Consider the following 23,830-nt stretch of genomic DNA (forward strand, 5'->3'; position numbering starts at 1 on the left):
TAAGCGAGATGAGATGGCGCGGTGTTACATTTTGGCTTCAATGTCAAATGTATTGCAACATCAGCATCAAGATTTACCAACAGCCTATGATATTATGAACAATCTCAAGGAACTCTTTGGTCATCAGGATAGGGCTTCTAGGCAAGAAGCCATGAGAAAGATAATGACAGCCACCATGCAAGAGGGTACTCCTGTGAGGGATCATATCCTAAAGATGATGGCTTATCTGAACGAGATACAGATCCTTGGAGGAGAAATTGATGGGGAAACCCAGATCGATATGATCCTCCAAACGCTACCTAGAAGTTTTGAGCAGTTCTGCCTGAACTATAATATGAATAAGAGGATTTATTCATTAGCGGAACTACTGACAGAACTTCAAGCAGCAGAAGGATTATTTCGTCATAATTCTCAAATTCACTATGCTGAAAATGGTTCTACTTCTAAACCGAGAGGAAAGAAGAAGAAGAAACAAGCTGGCTCAGCAAAGAAAGTGAATAAATCTCAGAGTACAGGATTTAAAGCTGGAGTGAAGAAGCCGAAGGGCAAGTGCTTCATCTGCAAGCAGTCAGGGCATTGGAAGGCGGACTGTCCTCGTAGGAATCAGAACAACAAAGGTATATCTCATGCTCTAGTTGTTGAAACATGTTTAGCGGTGTTATCTACCAGCACCTGGTGTGTAGATACGGGAGCCACTGATCATGTCTGCAATTCCCTGCAGGGGTTCCAGGAAACCCGACGACTAACTGAAGGAGAGATTACCGTCTACATGGGCAATGCTACTAAGGTGGCGGCTGTTGCAGTGGGAGACGTCTACTTATCTTTTAGTAGAAATAGAAATTTGGTTTTAAGAAATTGTCTTTATGTACCCAGTTTTAGAAAGAATTTAATTTCAGTTTCTAAACTGTTTTTAGATGGATATTCAGTTTCTTTCAGTAACGATGTAGTTATTAAAAGAAATAAAGTGATTATCTGTTCTGGTGCATTATTTGGTAATTTGTATACTTTAAATCCAATTTCTTCCACAAGGCAAAACATGAAAATTTATAACTCATCTTCTAACTCTAATAAAAGAAAAGAACCTTTGGAAATGAACCAAGCATATCTTTGGCATCTAAGGCTTGGTCATAATAACTTAAGTAGGATTCAGAGGCTTATAGCTAATGGACTTTTGAGTTCGTTAGAGTTGGAAAATTTTCCAACTTGTGAATCTTGCTTGGAAGATAAAATGACCAAGAGGTCGTTCAAGGCCAAGGGGTATAGAGCCAAAGAAGTGTTGGAATTGGTTCATTCTGATTTGTGTGGTACTATGTCTGTCCAGGCAAGAGGAGGTTTTGAATATTTTGTCTCTTTTATAGATGATTATTCAAGATACGGATATATTTACCTAATGCGCCGCAAGTCCGAGTGCTTTGATAAGTTCAAAGAGTACAAAGCTGATGTGGAAAAATGACTAGGTAAAAGTATCAAGACACTACGATCTGATCGTGGTGGCGAATATCTCTTAGGAGAGTTTAGGAATTACTTATCAGAGGCTGAAATTCAATCCCAATATCACTTTGGTGTACAAGAATGGTGTGGCGAGCGAAGGAATAGGACTCTTATGGAGATGATTAGATCGATGATGAGTTATTGAATTACCAAATTCGTTTGGGGATATGCTCTGAACAGCAGTGTACATTCCGAACTTAGTACCTTCTAAATCAGTTTCTTCTACTCCCGAATTGTGGAATGGGCGAAAGTCCATCTAAGACATATTCGGATTGGGGTAGTCCAGCACATGTCTTGAAATCTATGATAAGTTAGAATCTCGCATGAAGTTCGTGTGTTTGTAGGGTATCCCAAAGGAACGAAAGGTAGTTTATTTTATAGTCCTAAAGACAGAAGGTCATTGTTAGCACCAATGCCCAGTTTTTAGAAGAAAACTATATAATGGATCACAAGCCCAGTAGAAAAGTTGTTTTAGAAGAACTTAGAGAGGACACGTCTACTTCAGTACCACAATAAGATGAAGTACCACAAGAGACGCAACACGTGTCACACATGATACACAACCACGCAGGGCCTCGTCGTAGTGGGAGGGTTGTAAGGCAGCCTGAAAGATTCATGTTTTTGGGGGAGTCTTCGGACTTGATCCCGGGTAAACATGAACCTGATCCACGAACATATAACGAAGCACTCCAAGATATAGATGCAGCATCTTGGCAAAAGGTAATGAATTCTGAAATAGAGTCTATGTACTCTAATAAGGTCTGGGAGCTTGTAGAACCACCTGATGGTGTAAAAGCCGTTGGATGCAAGTGGATCTACAAAAGGAAAAGAGGGACAGACGGGAAGGTAGAAACTTTCAAAGCTAGGTTTGTTGCGAAATGGTACACTCAGAAAGAGGGAATCGATTATGAGGAAACTTTTTCACCGGTAGCCATGCTTAAGTCTATCCGGATACTCTTATCCATTACAGCTCATATGGATTATGAGATTTGGCAAATGGATGTCAAGACAGCTTTCCTTAATGGAAGTCTTGAAGAGAACATCCATATGAAGCAACCAGAAGGGTTCATTGAAAAAGGCAAAGAGCATCTAGTGTGTAAGCTCAATCGGTCCATTTATGGACTGAAGCAAGCTTCAAGATCTTGGAACATCCGGTTTAATGAAGTAATCCAGTCATATGGATTTATTCAAAGTCCGGATGAGTCTTGTGTATATAAGAAGTGTAACGGAAACGTGGTGGTATTTCTTGTACTATACGTAGATGATATTTTGTTAATTGGCAACAATGTCAAGGTATTATCAAACGTAAGGGTATGGTTGTCCAAACAATTTGATATGAAGGACTTAGGAGAGTGTGCACACATTCTTGGGATCAAAGTAATAAGGGATCGCAAGAAAAGAATGTTATGTCTGTCCCAAGCTTCATATATAGATACAATGCTTGCTCGTTTTAGCATGCAAGATTCCAAGAAAGGTTTCTTACCTTTTAGGCATGGAATAGCTTTATCTAAAGAGATGTCTCCTAAGACATCAAAGGAGATAGAAGACATGAAAGCAGTTCCTTATGCCTCGGCTGTAGGAAGCCTTATGTGTATGCAATGCTATGTACGAGACCAGATATTTGTTTTACCGTGAGCATGGTCAGTAGATATCAGAGTAACCCTGGACAAGGACATTGGACTGCGGTAAAACATATATTAAAGTACCTGAGAAGGACTAAAGATTATATGCTAGTTTACCAAGCAGACGATTTGCTCCCTGTGGGTTACACGGATTCAGATTTCCAATCAGATAGGGACAACAGTAAGTCTACATCAGGCTATGTGTTTACTTTAGGAGGTGGAGTCATTTCATGGAGGAGTGTTAAGCAGAAATGTGTTTCAGACTCAACCATGGAAGCAGAGTATGTAGTAGCCTCTGAGGCAGCTAAAGAAGCAGTATGGCTCAGGAACTTTCTAATGGACTTAGATGTGATTCCTGGTTTGCCCAAAATCATCACAATTTATTGTGATAATAGCGGTGCAGTTGCAAACTCGAAGGAACCATGAGCTCATAAGGCAAGTAAACATATAGAGCGCAAGTACCACCTGATATGAGATATCGTGAAGCGAGGAGAAGTTGTCATCACCAAGATTGCATCAGCGGATAACCTGGCAGATCCTTTCAAGGCCCTCTCCTTAACCAGAGAGGATGTAGGGAATGATCGAAGATGGTAGAAGTTAGATTAGTATTAGTATAAGTGGGAGATTGTTGGAGTGTATACTGAAAGCCTAAGCTTTTGTAAACATTTGTTTTGAATAAAGAATCACATTTGGTCAAATTATCTACATTTGTTTGTAGTTGTTCAATTAATTTATATTGTAGATAACATAGCATGTGGTGTCACATGTAGAAGATGATGTTATCAGTACCTTATAAATTATAAATAGTAGCTCACGACCAAAATGGAAAGGAACAAATCATTAGAAGGTCGTAGTGTAATTAGGTATCAGTTTATCTTGACTGTATAATTACACTAGTACACTTAGAGTGTATTCAGTAGGACCATTTGAGGTCGTTTCTTTTATACTGACTTTATAAATGAATAAAGACCTCAGTTATTATGGAAGTGTGTGCTCTTAATCCTAATATAATAACAAGCACATATGTTTGATATTTATTTCTTTAATTTATCAATGGGTGAGATTTAGTTCGATGAATCAATAAGCCCGATAAATTCGGAAATGGTATCACTTATAGTGTGTGTTGTTGATTATAGACGGAAGCTGTGTCCTAGAGATACTAGGTTGATAATGTCCTCAAGAAGAGCTCATAAGGATTGTCATGTTAAACCCTGCAGGTGGACTTAGTCCGACATGATGATAAGGTTGAGTGGTACTACTCTTGGACTAAGATATTAATTAAATGAGTTGTCAGTAACTCACTTAATTAGTGGACATTCGATATCTTAAACACAGGGAGACTAACACACTCATAATAAGAAGGAGCCCAAAAATATAATTTGGGATTGGTGCGGTAGTTCAATAATAGTTCTCTAGTGGAATGAATTATTATTGATAAAATTAAGTTGTGTGTTCGGGGCGAACACGGGATGCTTAATTTTATCGGGAGACCAAAACCAATTCCTCCTCTCGGTCCCTATCGTAGCCTCTTATTTATAGAGTACTATACCCACCTATACCCACCTTCTATACCCACCTAAAGGGGGCCGGCCAAGCTAGCTTGGGAACCAAGCTAGGGCCGGCCTAAGCATTGTTTAGGGTGGTCGGCCCTAGCTTGAACCCAAGCTAGAGGGGGCCGGCCACATTAAATTAAAAAAGAATTTAAATTTAAATTTTTTATTATGTGGAAGATATAATTTATTACAGAGAATTAAAATTAAAATATCTCTCTTTAAAAGATCTACAAAAGATTAAAAGAAAGAGATTAGATCTCTTTCCTTATTTGTAGATTGGAAAGATATTTTATTTTTTCTCTTTGAAAATTATTCACATGTAGAAAATTAAAATTATAGAAATATCTTTTTATCAACCATGAAGGGATTTTAAAAAGAAATTTTATTTTTCAAAATTTCCAAAGACAAATAAGGAAGTTTTAATTGTTGATTGAAACTCTCCTAATTTTTCTATTTGAGGTGGCCGGCCATGATTAGTTGATTAAGAAATTTTATTAAATTTTTCTTAATTAATTATTGTCAAATAAAGTTAAGGAAATTTTATTATAAATAAATTTCCTTATTTGCTAAAGCCAAGGAATATAAAAGAAGGGGTAGGGGTGCCTTCATGGGTGACAACCTCTATTATTCTCCCTCTCCTATTCCTTGGTGTGGCCGGCCAACATCTTCTCCCTCTCTTCCTCTTTATGGTGGCCGAAACATCCCTCTTGCTTGGAGTTCTTGTGGTGGCCGGATACTACTTGGAGAAGAAGAAGAAGAAGGAGAGAAAGCTTGCATCCCTTGGAGCTTGGTTAGTGTTTTTCTTCTTCCTTGGTGAAGCTCTTTTGTTTTGGCCGAACCTAGCTAGGGAGGAGAAGAAGGTGATTGGTGGTTTCTCATCTTGGAAGATCGTTGCCCACACAACGTCCGAGGTTAGAAGAGGAATACGGTAGAAGATCAAGAGGTCTTTCTAGAAGGTATAACTAGTAATTTTTCCTTTCCGCATCATACTAGTTATTTATGGAAATAATACCAAATACAAGAGGCTTACGATTCCAGAATTTCGAATATGTTTTTCGATGTTGTGTTCTTTTATTTTTTTTTTCCTTGTGATTTGATTGTTCCTTTCGGTTAACCTAAAGTTATTTTAGGAAATTAAATATTAGCTTTCTATAAAAGGTTTTGTCTAGTCGGTGGTGGTTGCTCCCATATCCAAGAAAGCCATGTGCCTCGCCACGTCAGTACTGGGAACCAATTATGGAAATTAATATTTAATGGAATTAATAACTTAAGGTGACTTGGGTCGAACGTGTTAAGTTCCGCAGGAGATCCAAGTCAAAACCTAAAAGAACAAATAGATTAAGTTTTGGATCAAACGTGTTAAGTTCCGCAGGCGATCCAAAATTTAATTTAAAAGAACACATGGTAGCTAGGAAAAGGTTCAGATCTTTGTACAAAATTTTTGTACAGTGGAACCTCTAGGTTTTCCGAGTAGCAACCAACATGAAGGTGGGTATGGGTAGGTATAATACTTTATAAATAAGAGGCTACGATAGGAACCGAGAGGAGGAATTGGTTTTGGTCTCCCGATGAAATTAAGCTTCCCGTGTTCACCCCGAACACCAAACTTAATTTCATCAATAATAATTCATATCACTAATGAATTATTATTGAACTACCGCACCAATCCCAAATTACATTTTGGGCTCCTTCTTATTATGAGTGTGTTAATTTCCCTGTGTTTAAGATATCGAATGTCCACTAATTAAATAAGTTACTGACAACTCACTTAATTAATATCTAGCTTCAAGAAAAGTACCACTCAACCTTATCGTCATGTCGAACTAAGTCCACCTGCAGGGTTTACATGACAATCCTTTTGAGCTCCTCTTGGGGGCATCATCAACCTAGATTACTAGGACACAGTTTCCTTCTATAATCAACAACACACACTATAAATAATATCATTTCCCAACTTTTCGGGCATATTGATTTATCGAACTAAATCGCATCCTTTGATAAGTCAAAGAAATAAATACTAGATATATGTGCTTGTTATTATATCAGGATTAAAAGAACACACTTCCATAATAACAAAGGTCTTGTTCTTTTATACAGTCAGTATAAAAAGAACTTACCTTAAATGGTCCTGCTCAATACAATCAGAGTGTACTAGTGTAATTTTATAGTTAAGATAAACTAATACCAAATTACACTACGACTTTCCCAATGGATTGTTTCTTTCCATCTTTGTTATGAGCTACTGTTTATAATTTATAAGGAATTGATAACATGATCTTCTGTGTGTGAAACTACACACCTTGTTATCTGCAATATAAATTAATTGAACAACTACACTTAGCATATAAATGTAGACATTTGACCAATGTGATTCTTTATTTCAAAAATAAATGTTTACAAAAAGCTAGGATTTTAGTATACATTCTAACATGTTCGACATGGATCCTTGGATTGGTCACCTCTTCTTGAGATGGATACCAAGTAAATCTTGGCATTAACATTACTTCGAGTTCATTCCACTGCATATCATCATCGAGACGAAGCAAGCGAGCTATTCATCCCACCACCCCTAGCTCCGAAGTGTCCCAACACTCTGGTCGCCTGGATCCACTCCAGGTGCCCGGAAGTCTTTTTTCAACCAACTTCCAACTTTTATTTCCTGCATCATATAATAACAAAAATAGGCATAATATAAGATATAAATGATTCGATAGTCTCAGGACTGTCCAGTCCTGACTTTGGATTTCGTTAAAACCCTAAGTCAGATCGACGTTTACTGTTCGATTCAAGGGAATGCGTCCTCACCTACTCCTCTTATAAGAGTTTACCTGACTTGTTAAACATTCAGTCCTCCATAGTTGTTTGGACTTCCTGCTAGACATTCGATCCTCTGACCCCCAGGACTTCCTCTCGATGTCTTGTCCTCTAGACCCATCGAACTGCTAGACATCCGGTCCTCCAGCTCATCTAGAGTTCTCACATAGTGTACTCGATCTACCAAGTCTTCCTTCTCAATCCCATTGACCAAGACTTCCTTACCTAATTGTAACTAGGACTTTCTTTGTCTAGTGTCTATTAAGACTTTAGTATTCAATCAACTTGATCTACTAGGACTTTCTGATTGAGCTACCTACACTTAATCAATCTCATTAAATCATAATAAAATTTAACTTTAAACTTTTACCAATATCAAATCCCGATTACTCGTATTGTATGCACCAACATAATATATATAGAAATATTTATAATGATTAATTTTATAATGGCTAATTTTATAGCGATTAATGTGTAACGTTTTTTTTTTAAAATCGGCTGGTTTAAAATTGCAAGAAAAAAAAAGACCACGAATAAAAAATCAAATGGTGGGCCATAGTTTAAAAAAAACAACAATTTTTTTTTATATGATTAGCCGTTGTTTTTGATTTTTTTTTTTCCTTGACGTTTTTGTTTTTTTCCTTGTCGCTTTTTTTTCCTACCATTTCCTGATGTTTTTTTTCTTGCCATTTTAAATTAATAGTAAAAGATTATTTTTTATAAATTATTTATAATAATTTATTATTTAATATTATATTTCTTCATTTTAAATTTATAAAATTTTAACTCCATACCAAATAATTGAGGTTTTTGTTATAAAATATGTAAATTATTGAATATATGACCGGGAAAAAAAATTATATGGAGGTTTTTGTTGAATTTTATTTTAAATTCAAAGTATTTTTTTGGTAGTATTTTTAGTCCCACATTGTTAAGTGGAGAAGCTTGGAATGACTTATATAGGAAGCCCTTCCATCCTTGCTTAGCAATGATAAGGGGACCTATACGCATGCGCGGCCCAAGCCTAAATCGAGTGGATTTTGGAGGGTTCGAGTCGGAAATCCATAAATCGGGCGTCACGTACGCGATTAACGCGGGCAAGGGGGGTGCAAATCCCCAGCCCGTGGGCCTTGCGCTCACAGGCGGCCCGGTCTGTTTTTGCTGGTTTGGTTCAGTCTGAACCAAACCAGTTTGGTTTCCAGTTCGGTCTGAACCAAACCAGAGTTTGGTTTTTCAGTTTTGGACGCGACACTGAGACGCGTTTCCTCGCTAGTGAAGCAGTGCTTCGTATCTTCTCAGAGTGAAGTGAATAAAAGGGGACTTGCAACACCTCTATTCTTCACTCAAGCCTCGAGCTTTCTCCTCCTTCTCCCTTCTCTGTGCGATTCATTCTGCACGGTTTTCTGCTTTCTTCTCGTCGAGTTTTTCGCTGCTTTCTTGTCCTGAGGCTTGGTCTTCCGGCGATCTGAAGTTGGGTCCGACTGTAGCGTCCGTTTTGGAGTACACCTACGGACGAGACGAGCGGTTGTCGGATCTTGGGGGAATTTTGCCGGAGAGCCTTTGCACCGTGAGGCGGCAATAAATTCTCTAAGGACAGTCGGTGTGCCGACGCTTCAACCGGATAACTATATTCTAAACCCTACTCCTTTATTTATCTGTCTATTGCATGCTATTTTTTTGTGCGAATATAATACTGCTTATATTGCTTTATATTACAACATTCTTAGAGAATTTATTGCCTACATCAATAGACATGATGAATGATAGGGTAATAGGATCTGATGAGGCTAGTGCTAGACCCGAGAAATTTTACGGGCAAAACTTCAGACGTTGGCAACAACGGATGAAATTTTGGCTTACTACGCTAGGGCTATTCTCCGTTATAGAAACAGACCCTCCTTCACCTAATGAAGAGGAACCTGCCTGTAGTGTTGCCTTAGAGAGGTTTAAGCAAAGGGATTATCTCTGCCATGGGAGAATCCTGTCTGCCCTCTCAGACGCACTATTTGATATGTACTGCTCAACCTCTTCAGCTAAAGAGCTGTGGAAATCTTTGGATAAAAAATATAACTCCGAAGATTCTGGTTTAGAAAAGTATACTGTGGCAAAATTCCTGAACTTCAAAATGGTTGAAGGCAAATCTGTGGTTGAGCAGACACATGAATTCCAAGTTCAAATTCATGGTCTTGCTGAAGGAGATATGTCATTACCTAAAAAATTTCAGGTCTTGTCTATCATCGAAAAATTGCCTCCGAGTTGGGAAGATTTTGGCATGACTCTTAAACATCGGAGAGGTAAAATCTCTCTAGAAGATTTGATGATTGCCTTAAATATCGAAGAAGAACATCGGAAGCAACATAAAAATGATGATACAAGAATGCCTATGGATTTTATTCCAAAGGCGAATGTAGTAGTCTCATCTGACAAGAAGAAATTCATAAATCAGAAAATGAAGAACAAGATGAAACCCAACCCAAAGGTTCAAAAGAAAACTGGAACCAAATCTAAGCCTTGCTGGGCATGTGGACAGGTTGGACATTATGTCAAATTCTGCCCTAAGCGAAAGGACAAGGAGAAAAACCAAAGCAATACGTCCAACACCAAGGCACAAGTAAATGTCGTGACTGCTAGTAATGACACCAGCGATAGGTTTGTTACCTTCAAACCCGAACTAAAATTGATCTATCAACCCAATGAATGGTTAGTTGATACAGGTGTTAATGTACACTGTTGTGCTGATCACTCTGCCTTCCTTACTTATCAGGTAATTGAAGGCACTTCCGTGACCATGGGGAACCATTCTGCAGCCAGGGTGTTTGGGATAGGACAAGTTGACCTGAGGTTCACCTCTGGAAAAGTCCTGTCACTGCATGAGGTGCACCATGTTCCAGCGGTCCGTCGGAATTTGATTAGCGGATCAAAGTTAGTCCGTGATGGTTATGAGTTGAACTTTAAATGTAATAAAGTTATAATATTACATTTAGGAACCTTTATTGGAAAAGGTTACCTTAATGAAGGTTTATTCAAACTCAATGTAGAAAATGCTACCTTAAATAAATCTACTAATATTGGTTGTTCATATAACATTGAGTCTTATGATATATTGCATGACAGATTAGGACATGTCAATTTTAATACCGTGAAAAGGATGATGAACCTTGACATGATTCCTAAATATGTTATAAATGATAGGAAAAAATGTGAAGTTTGTGTGCAATATAAACAAACCCGAAAACCCTTCAAATCAGTTGATAGAAATTCTGATATTTTAGAATTAATCCATACTGATTGTTGTGAGTTTAACGGTGTAATAACGAGATATCATAAAAGGTATTTCATCACCTTCATTGATGATCACTCTCGTTATTGTTATGTTTATTTGCTAAAAACCAAGGATGAAGCTTTAGATAAATTTATGGTTTTTAAATCTGAAGCTGAGAATCAAACCGATAAAACTATTAAGAGGTTAAGGTCTGATAGGGGTGGAGAATTTACCTCGAACCTGTTTCAAAAATTTTGTCAAGATACAGGTATAATCCATGAGGTAACTGCTCTATATAGTCCTCAATCCAACGATATAGCAGAACTAAAAAATCGAACCCTTGAAGATATGATTAATTCCATATTAGGCAGTTCTAGGTTACCCAACTTTATGTGGGGGGAGGCTCTATACACTGCATGTCATGTGCTAAATAGAGTCCCAATGAAGTCAAGGGATAAAACACCATATGAGCTTTGGAAAGGCCGAAGGACAAGTTTGAAATATTTTAAAGTGTGGGGGTGCCTTGCAAAGGTACTAGTACCTGAACACAGAAGAAAAAAACTTGGTCCAAAGACCATAGATGGTATCTTCTTGGGTTATGCTCAAAATAGTATTGCATATAGGTTCCTGATTATTAAATCAGAAATTCCTGGAATAGATGCAAATACTATTGTAGAACTTCGCGATGCTACATTTTTTGAGGATATATTTCCTATGAAGACGAGAACACCTCAATCTAGTATTCCTACTAGAAATGAGCATTCTTTCGTAGATGTCCCACTATCCGTAGTGGGTACACCTTCCTCAAGTCACTCTAGACTAGATGAATCTAGTGAGTATACAGAACCAAGAAGGAGCAAGAGGCAACGTGTGTCTACGGATTTAGGCCAGGACTTTATCACCTATAATATAAAAGGTGATCCTGTGACATATAGAGATGCTATGGCTTCTCCTGAAGCTAAACACTGGAAAGAGGCTATTAAAAGTGAAATGGACTCTATTATCTCTAATGTCACTTGGGAGTTGGTAGATTTACCTCCTGGGTGTACCACTATAGGATGTAAATGGGTGTTTAAGAGAAAACTAAAACCTGATGGATCAGTAGATAAATTCAAAGCCCGCCTAGTTGCTAAGGGATTCAAACAAAAAGAAGGGATTGACTATTTTGACACTTATTCTCCTGTTACCAGAATTACTACAATCCGAGTGTTAATCGCATTAGCATCCATATATCATCTTGAGGTCCATCAAATGGATGTCAAAACAGCATTCCTGAATGGAGATCTAGAAGAAGAGATATATATGGATCAGCCTGAGGGATATGTAGTCTCTGGAAATGAGAATAAAGTCTGTAGGTTAGTCAAATCTCTTTATGGTTTGAAGCAAGCCCCAAAGCAATGGTACGAAAAATTTGATAGAGTTATGCTATCGTTTGGCTTTGAAGTAAATGACTCTGATAAATGTGTGTATGCTAAAATGAAAGGTGATAATTGTATTATCCTATGTTTATATATAGATGACATTCTACTATTTGGAACTAACCTTTCTATTATTAATGAGACTAAGGCCCTCTTAAGTGGTAAGTTTGATATGAAGGATATGAGTTGTGCTGATATGATTTTAGGGCTGAAGTTGACTCGTTCAACTGATGGAATAACAATTTCTCAGTCACTCTATGTTGAGAGAGTATTAGAGAAATATGGTTATAACCAAGTTAAATCTGTTGTCACACCATATGACCCTTCAAAAACTCTCCACAAGAATAATAGTGGTGTGGCAGTGTCTCAATTAAGATACTCACAAATAATAGGTAGTCTAATGTCTTTAGCTAATTGTTCTAGACCTGATATTTCTTTTGCTATAACGAAATTGAGCAGGTTTTCCAGCTGTCCGGACAGAACGCATTGGGATGCATTAGACAGAGTACTCAGATACCTAAAAGGTACTATATCCTTGGGCTTGTGGTATGGGAGATTCCCTGCAGTCCTGGAGGGATATAGTGATGCTAGTTGAATAGCAGACACTGTTGAGTGTAAAGGCATTACTAGTTATGTCTTTACACTTGGAGGCGGTGCAGTTGCTTGGAGGTCTGTTAAACAGACGATTATATCCCGTTCTACATCTGAGGCAGAATTGTGTGCTTTAGATACCACAGTAACTGAAGCTGATTGGCTTAAGGGTCTTCTTTCAGAAATTCCCTTGATGGTAAAGTAAATACCTTCTATTTCAGTACACTGTGATAATCAAACAACAATAGCTCAAATTAGAAGCTCCAAGTATAACCAGAAACAGAAGAGACATGTACGAATAAGATTGAAGTCTATTCGTGAGCTAGTGTCTCTTGGAGTGGTGTCATTGGACTTCGTAAGTTCAAAAGATAATATTGTTGATCCACTCACAAAAGGACTTGATTCTGAGAAAATCAAGAGATCCAGTAAGGGAATGGGACTGAGGCCTATCCTGGTTTCATCTATAACGGCAACCCAACCTATCTGATTGGAGATCCCAAGAAGTAGGTTCAATGTGGTATAAACAAGTTATAAGGGTAAACCGTAAGCATCATATTGATTGAGATGTAATCTCATAGTCTCTTCCCTGGATAGATGCTTGACTGCTAGTAAGGATGAGCTTAAAGGCTCTTAATGAGTTCAAGGTCTTATTGACAGGATGCTCGCAGTACATCCTTGGAGAACTCACCTATGTAAGTGTAACTGTGTGGCCGTAGTGTGGGGGGTCTAGGCAACTCCCCTTAGCACTTATGAAACAAGATTCGGTGGCATGACCGTAATGCACTAACCCAGAAGGATTCAACCGTCGCCTGTGATGAGTTGTTACCATTTGACTTCACATATAAAAAGGTTTAAGTTCAAGACCTAGTTCACTTCAAACCTATGTGAATAAGATTGGTGTACTTAGGTGAAAATTCAAACCGGAAGGTATTTTCACTAAAAGCTCATTGCAACCTAGCCTCAGGACATATTTTTTTCTATTTTTTTGTTTTTAACCGAAATGATTTAAATTTGTGGGGGATTGTTGAATTTTTTTTTAAATTCAAAGCATTTTTTTTGTAGTGTTTTTAGTCCCACATTGCTAAGTGGAGAAGCTTGGAAGGGCTTATATAGGAAGCTCTTCCATCCTTGTTTAGCAATGATAAGGGGACCTACACGCATGCGTGGGCCAAGCCCAAATCGAGTGGATTTGGGGGGTTCGAGCCGGAAATCCATAAACCGAGCGTCACGTACGCGATTAACGCGCGCAGGGGGGGTGCAAATCCCCAGCCCGTGGGCCTTGCGCTCACGGGCGGCCCGGTCTGTTTTTGCTGGTTTGGTTCAGTCTGAACCTGAACCAAAACCAAACCATAGTTTGGTTTTTCAATTTTGTTCCGCGCGTGAGGAAGGAACGCGACACTGAGACGCGTTTCCTCACTAGCGAAGCAGTGCTTCGTATCTTCTCAGAGTGAATAAAAGGGGACTTGCAGCCCTCTATTCTTCACTCAAGCCTCGAGCTTTCTCCTCCTTCTCCATTCTCTGTGCGATTCATTCTGTACGATTTTCTGCTTTCTTCTCGTCGAGTTTTTCGCTACTTTCTTGTCCTGAGGCTTGGTCTTCCAGCGATCTGAGGTTGGGTCCGAGTGTAGCGTTCGTTTTGGAGTGCACCTACGGACGAGACGAGCGGTTGTCGGATCTTGGGGGAATTTTGCCGAAGAGCCTTTGCACCGTGAGGCGGCAATAAATTCTCTAAGGACAATCGGCGTGCCGACGCTTCAACCGGATAACTATATTCTAAACCCTACTCCTTTATTTATCTGTCTATTGCATGTTATTTTTTTGTGCGAATATAATACTGCTTATATTGCTTTATATTACAACAGTTTTTTCTTATGGAGAGAAAAGTGAGATTTTTTTTACTTTTGGTGTGATAATGATATGATACATAGAAAATATAAAATCCTCATTTTTGAGGTTTTTCAATTGGAGATGTCATAAGGCTCTTAATGTGTCTTTCTTTTTTCGATAATTTAACGAAAGACGCACTTATATTTTTGAATTGATCAAAAATGCTTGCTATTGTGGTGTTTACCAAAGGATGTATCTTTTCAAGTACACTTTTCATTCTATCCTCTTGATAAATCTAACTTTTGCGGTTGTTTTTCTTTTATCTACCATTTTTCTCTCTTTTTCTTTCCTCTCTTCTCTCTCCTATCCCATATGCATGTAGTTTCTCTTAATTTTCTTTTCTTCTCTTTCTTCTTTTATTTTGCATGCAAATATATTAGGCCCACAATATTTATGGTGTGTTTGGTTGGAGTTATTGCTTATAACCTTAGAGCACTCACATCAGTTTTCTTATCACTATATCTAATATTTAGAGTAAATAACTCACTTTATTAAATTTAGACAATCATTTTTCACTACACACTACATCAATTACCCTAAAATTTATATTATCTTCAATTTTTTTATTATTTTCTTCTTTTTCTTCTATTTTTTTATTATTATATTTATGGAATAAGTGGAAGGAGAGAGATTGAAAAGAATGAGTGAAAAGAAAAAGATTGAAAAGAAATATTATTTTACTTTTAGGGTAAGTTTCATTCCATTCATTTAGATAATCACTATTCATCAAATCTAAATTTAGAGAATAGATAGGGCAGCTGATGCAAAAAAAATTTAACTACCCTATCCAAAATTTAGGATAAAATATTTTAATAGGATAGGGATGTGGATGCTCTTAGTAGATTATCAACGACAATCTTATTTGATTTAAGTACTTAGTGATCCCGATAATGCAACATTCCCACCACGTCAGCAATCAGGGAATATAACTCGAAATCAAAAAATGTTGGAAACCTTAGATTTTCCATAGTTCTAGGGTTATGAATATTTTTTTCAAAATTACCCTTCGAGATGAACAAGAGATAAGCAGGAGCAAATTATGAGGGGCGCCGATCGCGACGTCACTATTGTCAGCCCTTATCTTCTCCCCTCTGAGTTTCTCCACGAGATCTTCTTCCGCCTCGCCCTCCCAAAGCTTCTCCGTGTTCGATCCATCTCCAAGGCACTCTCCTTTCTTGTATCCACTCAGGACTTCCGCTACCTCTGTGAGGGACGCCCCAATCGTAGCAGCGGATGTCTCTTCATTTACAAGAAGAGGCCTCTTAGGGATTTCGTACTACGGGGATTCAATGACCACTTCGACCAGTGGTTCATGATCCTCATCATGAGCACGATCGTCGCCCCCGGCGAGGATCTCTACTTCCTCACTGCCTCCGGGGGTGTCTTCCTTTTTGGCTTCAACAACCTTCGTGAGCTCGTCGTGGTCAACCTCGTCACGCACTTCGTGCGGAGAATCTTGCCCAGCCCCATGGGGTCGCGCGACACCACATCGTGGAGGAGATCAGGGTTGAAGTTGATCGTCGATCCCTCTGGCATCGATCAATTTTACTTCCTCTTCGCAGAGATGGTTCATAATTAATCCATGCTCTTCGAGTACTGATCGAAACTGACTCATGGTGCGCCGACGACTTACAGAAGAGGCAGCGTTGTTGCGTTGGAGATGATGTCAGCATGAAAAAATCGACCATGATAGAGAAACATAGTAAAAAGGGAAAAAAAATTTAAAAAAAATTAATCACATATCTAAATATATATAAATTTAAAATATATATAATCAGTTAATATCTAATTATATTTTAAAATATTTATTTTAAATTTTAAAAATTATAAATCAATTATATTTATTTATTATATATATTATCAACTTATTAATTAATATTATTATAATAATTATTATTATTAATTTAATTTAATTTATTGTAAAAAAATTAGTCATATAATTGAACTAGGGATAATATAGTAAATATCAAATTAATTATACAATTAGGGGTAATATAATAAATGTCAAATTAGAGTATACCATTAACTAGGTTGAACCAAATAAAATTAAGATTATATTTTATTCCAATCTTGGTTATATGATTATCAGGTAATCATATAATCAAAATTATACACGTGCCATTAAAGTTTAATTAATTTTTAATAAAATTTTAATACATTTAGAAAAGGAAAAAATAAACAATAAATAGTATAATTAAACTCCTTGCAACATCAAAAACTAATTGTAATCCAATCATAAATTCTTTCATGATATGAATTATATTGTGAACATTAATAAATGAATTTAAGAATCAATCATGCAGAGAATGTGCACTCAAATATAAATTTATTTATCCAATAAATAGTACATTTCATAAAATGATTGTGTTAGAACACCTCTCAAATATAATAACATATACTGTTGTTGTTAGACGAAATTTCCGATAATTTATTTTCCTTTCAGACAGTAAGATACCACCCTAGAGGCACGACCCTAGTAACGATTTCACTTTTTCTTTTAATAAAAAAAAATGATTAATCAAGTTGGGTAACGTCGAACCTGGGGTGGCCGACCTAGCCCCACGAAAGTTTCCCAGCGGCCACCAGAATAAATCGAGAAGTGCTCGCAACGGACAACTCAGAAGTCAGCATCCTTTAGTTACATACCCCATTTGAAGAAAAATTTTCTATAAATTCATTATAGTTGGGGTTCGAATCGCGAATACCATAAATATACTTTTGTATAGATTATGACAATCATATCACACACATAAAAGAAAGAAATAAAATGACAGTGTCACTATATCAAGGAAAGAAGAAATCAACTGCGGCAGGTTTGCAATCTTCTGATCTTCATCTTCTCATCGATTCTATAACGAAAAGAAAGCATGCAGGAAGCATTTAACATCTTACCAAACTGCCACTGTCCCGTAATTTATTTTCCTGTCAGACAGCAATATACCATACTGGAGGCACGACCCAGTGTCGATTTCACTTTTTCTTTTAATAAGCTCATAGATATACTATTATCTAACTGAGCACACAAAAGAGTCATCAATCATCTCAATTATAATGCGAATAATCCTTTTGTAGATTATAACAATCATATCACACACATAAAAAAAGAAATAAAATGACATAGTAGCACTGTATCAAGCAAAGAAGAAATCAACTGCGGCAGGTTTGCAATCTTCTGATCTTCATGTTCTCATCGATTTTATAACGAAAAGAAAGCATGCAGGAAGCATTTAACATCTTACCAAAGTGCCACTCTCATCAATGGCAGTAATGGCCAAACCAACCATCTCTGACCCATCCGAAGCTGCTTTGCTCAGCGGCACTGGCATCCCTACTGTAAAGCCACCAGAGCAAATTAGAAAGGGAGTTGCCGTCGTCGTGCCCAGTTAGCATTCTCGTCTTCTCCAACGCCGTCTCTCTATCGTACATGCCTTCCAGAGCATAGACAAACCCTTTCCAACCTTGGCCAACTCCTTCCCTTGCCAAAGCAGGCACAGTCCATTTGACTAGTTCCTTTACGAATCTAACGTCGCGGAACAGGACTTCGGTGATGGGCAGCAGCGGCAAGACCTGAATCCCCAGCCTGCATTCTCTCCATTCAGGAGGAGCAAACCACAAGCCACTGTCCCTCTTGTTGTTCCACAGCACTCCCACCACTCTATTCTCCCTACTGAAGTCGTCCTCATAGATGCCTTCCCCCTCCCTCACATGCCACCACATCTCTGCGGCTTTAATCTCAAAGGCGGTGAGCGTCGAGCCGATTGCCACCAGGTGGGTGTCCCCGAAGCTCAGTCCCATGAGAACTGCTGAATAGTAGGCGTTCACAGCCTCGCTGGTGCTCTCTTGATTACGGCCGTCTGCGAATTCGGTGAGCCCTCCTGCCCAGGAATGCAGCTTCCAGGGATCGAAGCACCGGAGCCGGGTGTAGTTGGCATGTTGCTTCCGGGACAGGGTCATGAAATCAGCCATCATGGAGTAGGCCTGAGGCCTGTATTTCCTGCCCCATGCCGGATCAAGCTTGGCGAGCACGGCAATCGCATAGAGGAAGTATCCCAGATGGTAATGGTGATCGTTAAAGATTCCGAAACCGAAATCGGCACCCGAGTCGGTGGATCCCTGCCTGGTGACAATTCCTCCCCATTTTGTGTCATACAGGAATCCGTTGCCGTTGAAGCTGCCGTCCAGCCATGGAGTGATGGTTTGCTTCAAGAACTGTCGCACGAAGGGAATGACGTCTGGGAAACCAACTTCCTCTGCGATCAAGGCTAAACGAGCGGCACGGGCGATCGCCTTGCCGTAGAAGTAGGAGGAGGTGGTGGTGATGGGAGCAGAAGCCAGACCGTCGACATCCTTAGAGAGGGCGGAGATAATCTCAGCATAGCCTTCCTCATTCAGGCCTTTTGTCGAATGCCAGGCGAGCGAGATGGCGTCGGTCTTGAGAGTCCACGAATCGCCGACGACCCCTACGAGTTCGCCGTCGATGCTATTGTACTTGAAATCGTCGAGCACGGTGACGCGGCAGTCGTCGGAGGAGAGGAGGCGGAGGTGGAGGGGATGGGCAAGGAGAAGCAGGTCGCCCCATCCCTTTTTCTCCCACCTGTACTCCACAGAGAAGGGCCGGGTGAAGGAGGCTTCGCCGGAGACCGGATAGCAGGCGCTGAACCGATCGAGGACGGGCTCATAGGCGGGATCAGGGAGAGCTGCGAGGCGCACGACACCGGCGAAGCCTGGGGCGGAGAGGAGGGAGTTGCCCTGCTGCGCGAGGCGCATCGGCGCGGAGGAGTAGCAGAGGAAGGTCTGCCCGCTGTTGAGGCGGAGAGTGTGCTTGGTGAAGGAGGCGTTGGCGGAGACATCGATGAAGGCGTTGACGGAGGAGATGGAAATCGTGGTGGTGGTAGTGGTAGAGCAGGTGACGAAGGGGCTTCCGCGGACGAGAAAGAAGCGGAGCGAAGGGGGGAAATCGAGGGTGACGCTGAGATCGTCGAAGGCGGAGACGACGTGGCGGGCGCCGCCATCTGCGGCGCCGATGGTGAGATCGGGGGTGAAGGACTGGTAAACGTAGGCGGGGATATGGAAGCGAGAAGGATAGCAGAAGGTGAGGGAGGAGGAGGAGGAGGGTTTGATGAGGTAGGGGTGGATGTATTCCGCCTGATCCCCGTTGTTGAGGACGAAGTTCTGGAAGAAGGAGTTGGTGGGGAGAGGGGAGCAGAGGAGGGAGGGGGAGAAGAAGGCGGATGGATCAGGGAGGACGGTGGAGTTGGCTCTCGGGAAGAGGAAGGGGGCGGTGGGGAGCGGTGCGGTGGACGGAGGGTGATGGTGGTGGCGGTGGTGGAATGGCATGTTGGCTGCAGGTGGCGGCGGCGGCGGTGGAGGAGAAGGTGAGGATGGTTTCTTCTTCTTGTCGGCGTTAAAATAAGAACTGAGAGATTGAGAGAGGATGACGGACGAGACTCTGCTAATTTTCCTTCGCACTTTCCTCATCATCTGCGCTATTTATTGTTAATTTTCTAAATGTATGATGGGAATTAGGGTAATTTCGGGGTTCGCTTTTGGGGTTTAGGGTTGACTCGCAGCAGGAACGCGAGCTGTTTGCATGGATTTGAATTTGGTGTGGATGATTCATCAGACGAAGAGGGGAGAGAGGAAGAGGGGGAGAAATTGGTTCTTGCTTGGTTTGCAAGGGAAACAAGGTGGCGCTTTCTTGGCTTGTAATTAGGATCCTGAAGACATGAACGGGGGAATGAGACAGGTGGATTCTTTTGTCTCATCTTGGCTTTGGATTGCGTTTACAAGAAAGGGATTACATGGCTTCGTTGGATGTTCTCCTCCAAGGAAGGAAGATAATAGTATTTTGCTTTTCAAAACACCTCTTATCTAATAGGGTGAGTAGATTAGATAATGTCGATAACTTATAAATTAATTTACTTATTATTGCACAAGTTTATCGACTATTTGTCGAATGAGAAAATGATTGCATTGGATAGCATTAAGACATGCCAACCACTACGCGCTTGTAATACGCGTGATAATCCTACGAGATGCCGACTTTTTTTTTTCTAATATAGGCTAGCAATTTTAACAAATTTAAAAATCCAGTCAAATCAAAACGAGACATATTAATTGTTATTTGATTCTGTCTTGATTTGTTTTATGAACTCTTGATTCATTTGGATATTATGGAGTTTCAATTATGATTTTTTTACGATTTTGATATTTTAAGATTTTTTTTTTTTTTTTGGTTTTTGAGTTTGATATTATGCTTATAATTTCTTCGTTTTGAATTTTTTATTTATTTATTTATTTATAAATTGAATTTTATTAATGCAAATTATGTTTATGAATATTATTAATAAATAATTTGATAAAAATGGTGATTCATAAAATGAATGAGGGGGTAATATTAGATAGTCGTGAATAAATAAAAGTAAGAGGTTGATCCTGTTCGGAATCTGAGTCAGACATATCGTTGGATGAAGTAGATAGAATGTTGACCGAATCACTATGGTCCGAAGGAGGTATGCTGAGATAGCTTCTATGTTGACCAAGTCGTCAGAAATCCTTTGGTCAACGCTACCTACAGCCAGCGATCGGGTCGTCCCGGTCCCTAGTACCCTGATGTTCGAGGAAAATCCAACGAATATGTAAGGAACAGACTAATAGTAGAATAATGAAATGAATGTAAAGTGAGTACGATAACGTACCATGGCCCAAGGGGACGCCCTCTGGTGGATTGATGAGTTGGTCGGGATGCTGCTCATGTTGCCCTGACCCGGAAGGGTAGATGACTCTGAATAGACTAGAAAGTGGATCTGACGATGCGGAGCTGGACGCGGTGGCATGAAACCGGATATGACCTCGACACGCAGGTCGGGATAAAATATCAGCACGTAGGTCGAGATAAGACAAACAAACTAGATCGGGGTTAGAACACAATGCACAGGCCTGATCGCACGTGGAGGCCAGAACACCATGGAAGCGAAAAGATCAGTAACCTACGGCAACCATGAGTACTAAGGGTGACAACTGCCACCGGAGATGGCATATGAAGACGACTATTGCAGCGGGGTTGTGCCGACGATGGCCAACTGTGAACAGAGGGCCTGACGTGGTAGCTTACTGCAATAGCGGCAGCCTGCGAAGGCAACGAGAGGGAAACGACTGCGTCGTACGTCGCAAAGCAATGGGGACGGCGTCGCCCTTATGGAATTGTTGCTTGCGCGAGGTGGGGTGATGTCTAGTATATCCTGTAACGGTGGCTGCGTAAAGAGGAGGAGAAGAAGAAGAGGAGACGACCCACAGCAAAGGCGCTCGGGTGAGCGACGACAAGGGAAGTGGGCTGTCGACGTGCCGGTAAACTCAGGAGGAGGCTACTGCAGGTGAAGCCGAAGGCCTCCTGGGGCGGTAGCGGTGCTCTCTAGCGGCGTTGTCCTAGAGATCAAGCGTGGTGTGAGCGAGGAAGAGGAAGGAGAGCTCAGCGGCTTGCATTAGGCCTCATGCGTGAGAGCGAGGGGTTGTCGTTGGCGTCAAAGGCAACGAAGGTGTCATGACGTCATGATGCTAGTGGCGGCGTGAATGAAAAGTGGCACTAGTCCAGAGGCCTTGGCGGATAGGAGGTGCTAGCGTTGGAGCTGGTGGGTAGGCGACAAGGCGACTGAGGCCTATCTGCTGTGGTGGTGGCACCCGAAACCATCCCCTCCTTCCCTATGCTTGAGGAGTCAAAGGAGGCGTTGGCGGGAGTGGCTGCGATGGCTGCTGGTGAGAGAGGAAGAAAGGAGAGAGTAGAGGAGTAGGGGAGTGGTGAATCGCCGGCGACAAGGGAGAAGGCGACGCTAGCAGCGGCATGAGGCGTCGTCTGTTCTGGATTGCGATAGCTTGGAGTAGGAAAGAGATGGAGGCTCGGAGGCGATCATCATCGGCGGGCATCACTCGCTGGTGGCGGCGAGAGACGAAGAAGCCCTCTCCCTCCCCTCTTCGTGGTGGCAGCGACGTGAAAACACAGAAGAAGAGAATGCGCCCCCTCTCTTTATATGAACAATGCCCTAATAAAATGAGCTCACGCCAAATGACTAGACTGCCCCCTCATCTCTACTTGCCACATGAGAGGTAATCTTATATTAAAAAAATAATGAAATCTTAAAATTGTAATATAAATTATAACCTTTTTTTTTAACAAAAATCAATATGACATCCCAAATTAATAGAATGGAGCAAGGACACCTCTTATATATGTCATACTAATGAGATTTTATTACAATTATATGTCATACTACATTCAATCTTAACCAAATGGCCGAGAGATATATGTTTTTTAATGTTATCGACCTAAAGTATTTATAGAAGTTTATTTACTCGTGACGTTATCAATATTAAAATATGAGACTAAAGAGAAAATAATATATATTTTTATATAAAAAATAATTAGAAAAGATTATTAATAAGTCTTAACATTATTTTCAATGTAAAATAAAAAACAAGACATTAACGTAATTTCAATTTTCTTAAAATAAATTGGTTTAATATAACATCTTTATATAAAAAAATATTTATCAATTTAATTGATCAAAATCATTTAAAAAATTAAAATCATTCTAAAATTATTATAACAGTCATTTAGTCATTAATTAGCTACTACACATTCAATTACTACAATAATTTTATGATGTTTTTAATATTGTTAAAGCGATTTTGATGGTGTATTCTCTAATTTAATTGTGTTCTATTTTAATATGTTTTAGTAGATACGGTGTAGTTGCTACATGTTGTGGGTATTCCTAATTGTTATAATAAAGGTAGAATAAAATATTTTCATGTGAGAAATATATTGAAATGTTTTTTATAATCTGTTTGACTTGATAGAAATTTTTCATCCGTCAAGTAAATTACTCATTGAGAAGCGCTAATGAAGATAATCTAGAGATTTAACAAGGACTTGAATTTTTTTTAATAATTACGGATGATTTTAATAATTAAGGATACTTTGATGTATCTTTCTGTTTTTTGAGAAATACTTCTCATAATATTAATCCTCTGGATGAGATTTCATGAATATTTTTAAATTTATATTGATGATAGATAAATTTTTTTTTATAATATCAGACCAATCATCTCAAAATTAACGATTCTAAAAATTAGATAACATATGCCTAACTTAAACAAAATTGATACATTATTCAGATCCAAAAACAAATTTAAGAA

The 23,830-nt window shown here is 39.5% G+C and overlaps 2 protein-coding genes across 2 annotated transcripts; one reads left to right on the forward strand and one right to left on the reverse strand.

Moving 5' to 3' along the window:
- Positions 1-15,677: 15,677 nt before the first annotated feature.
- LOC122026740 lies at positions 15,678-16,217 on the forward strand. Its single transcript, XM_042585463.1, has one exon. It carries the CDS (start codon positions 15,678-15,680, stop codon positions 16,215-16,217), a length of 540 nt encoding a protein of 179 aa, XP_042441397.1.
- A 1,435-nt stretch (positions 16,218-17,652) lies between these two features.
- On the reverse strand, positions 17,653-20,416 carry LOC122027034 (probable endo-1,3(4)-beta-glucanase ARB_01444). The gene has a single exon (XM_042585834.1). It carries the CDS (start codon positions 20,117-20,119, stop codon positions 17,894-17,896), a length of 2,226 nt encoding a protein of 741 aa, XP_042441768.1. The 5' UTR covers positions 20,120-20,416; the 3' UTR covers positions 17,653-17,893.
- Positions 20,417-23,830: the final 3,414 nt, after the last annotated feature.

Source organism: Zingiber officinale, chromosome 10A (genome assembly GCF_018446385.1).
Source record: "Zingiber officinale cultivar Zhangliang chromosome 10A, Zo_v1.1, whole genome shotgun sequence".
Taxonomy (NCBI): Eukaryota; Viridiplantae; Streptophyta; class Magnoliopsida; order Zingiberales; family Zingiberaceae; genus Zingiber; species Zingiber officinale.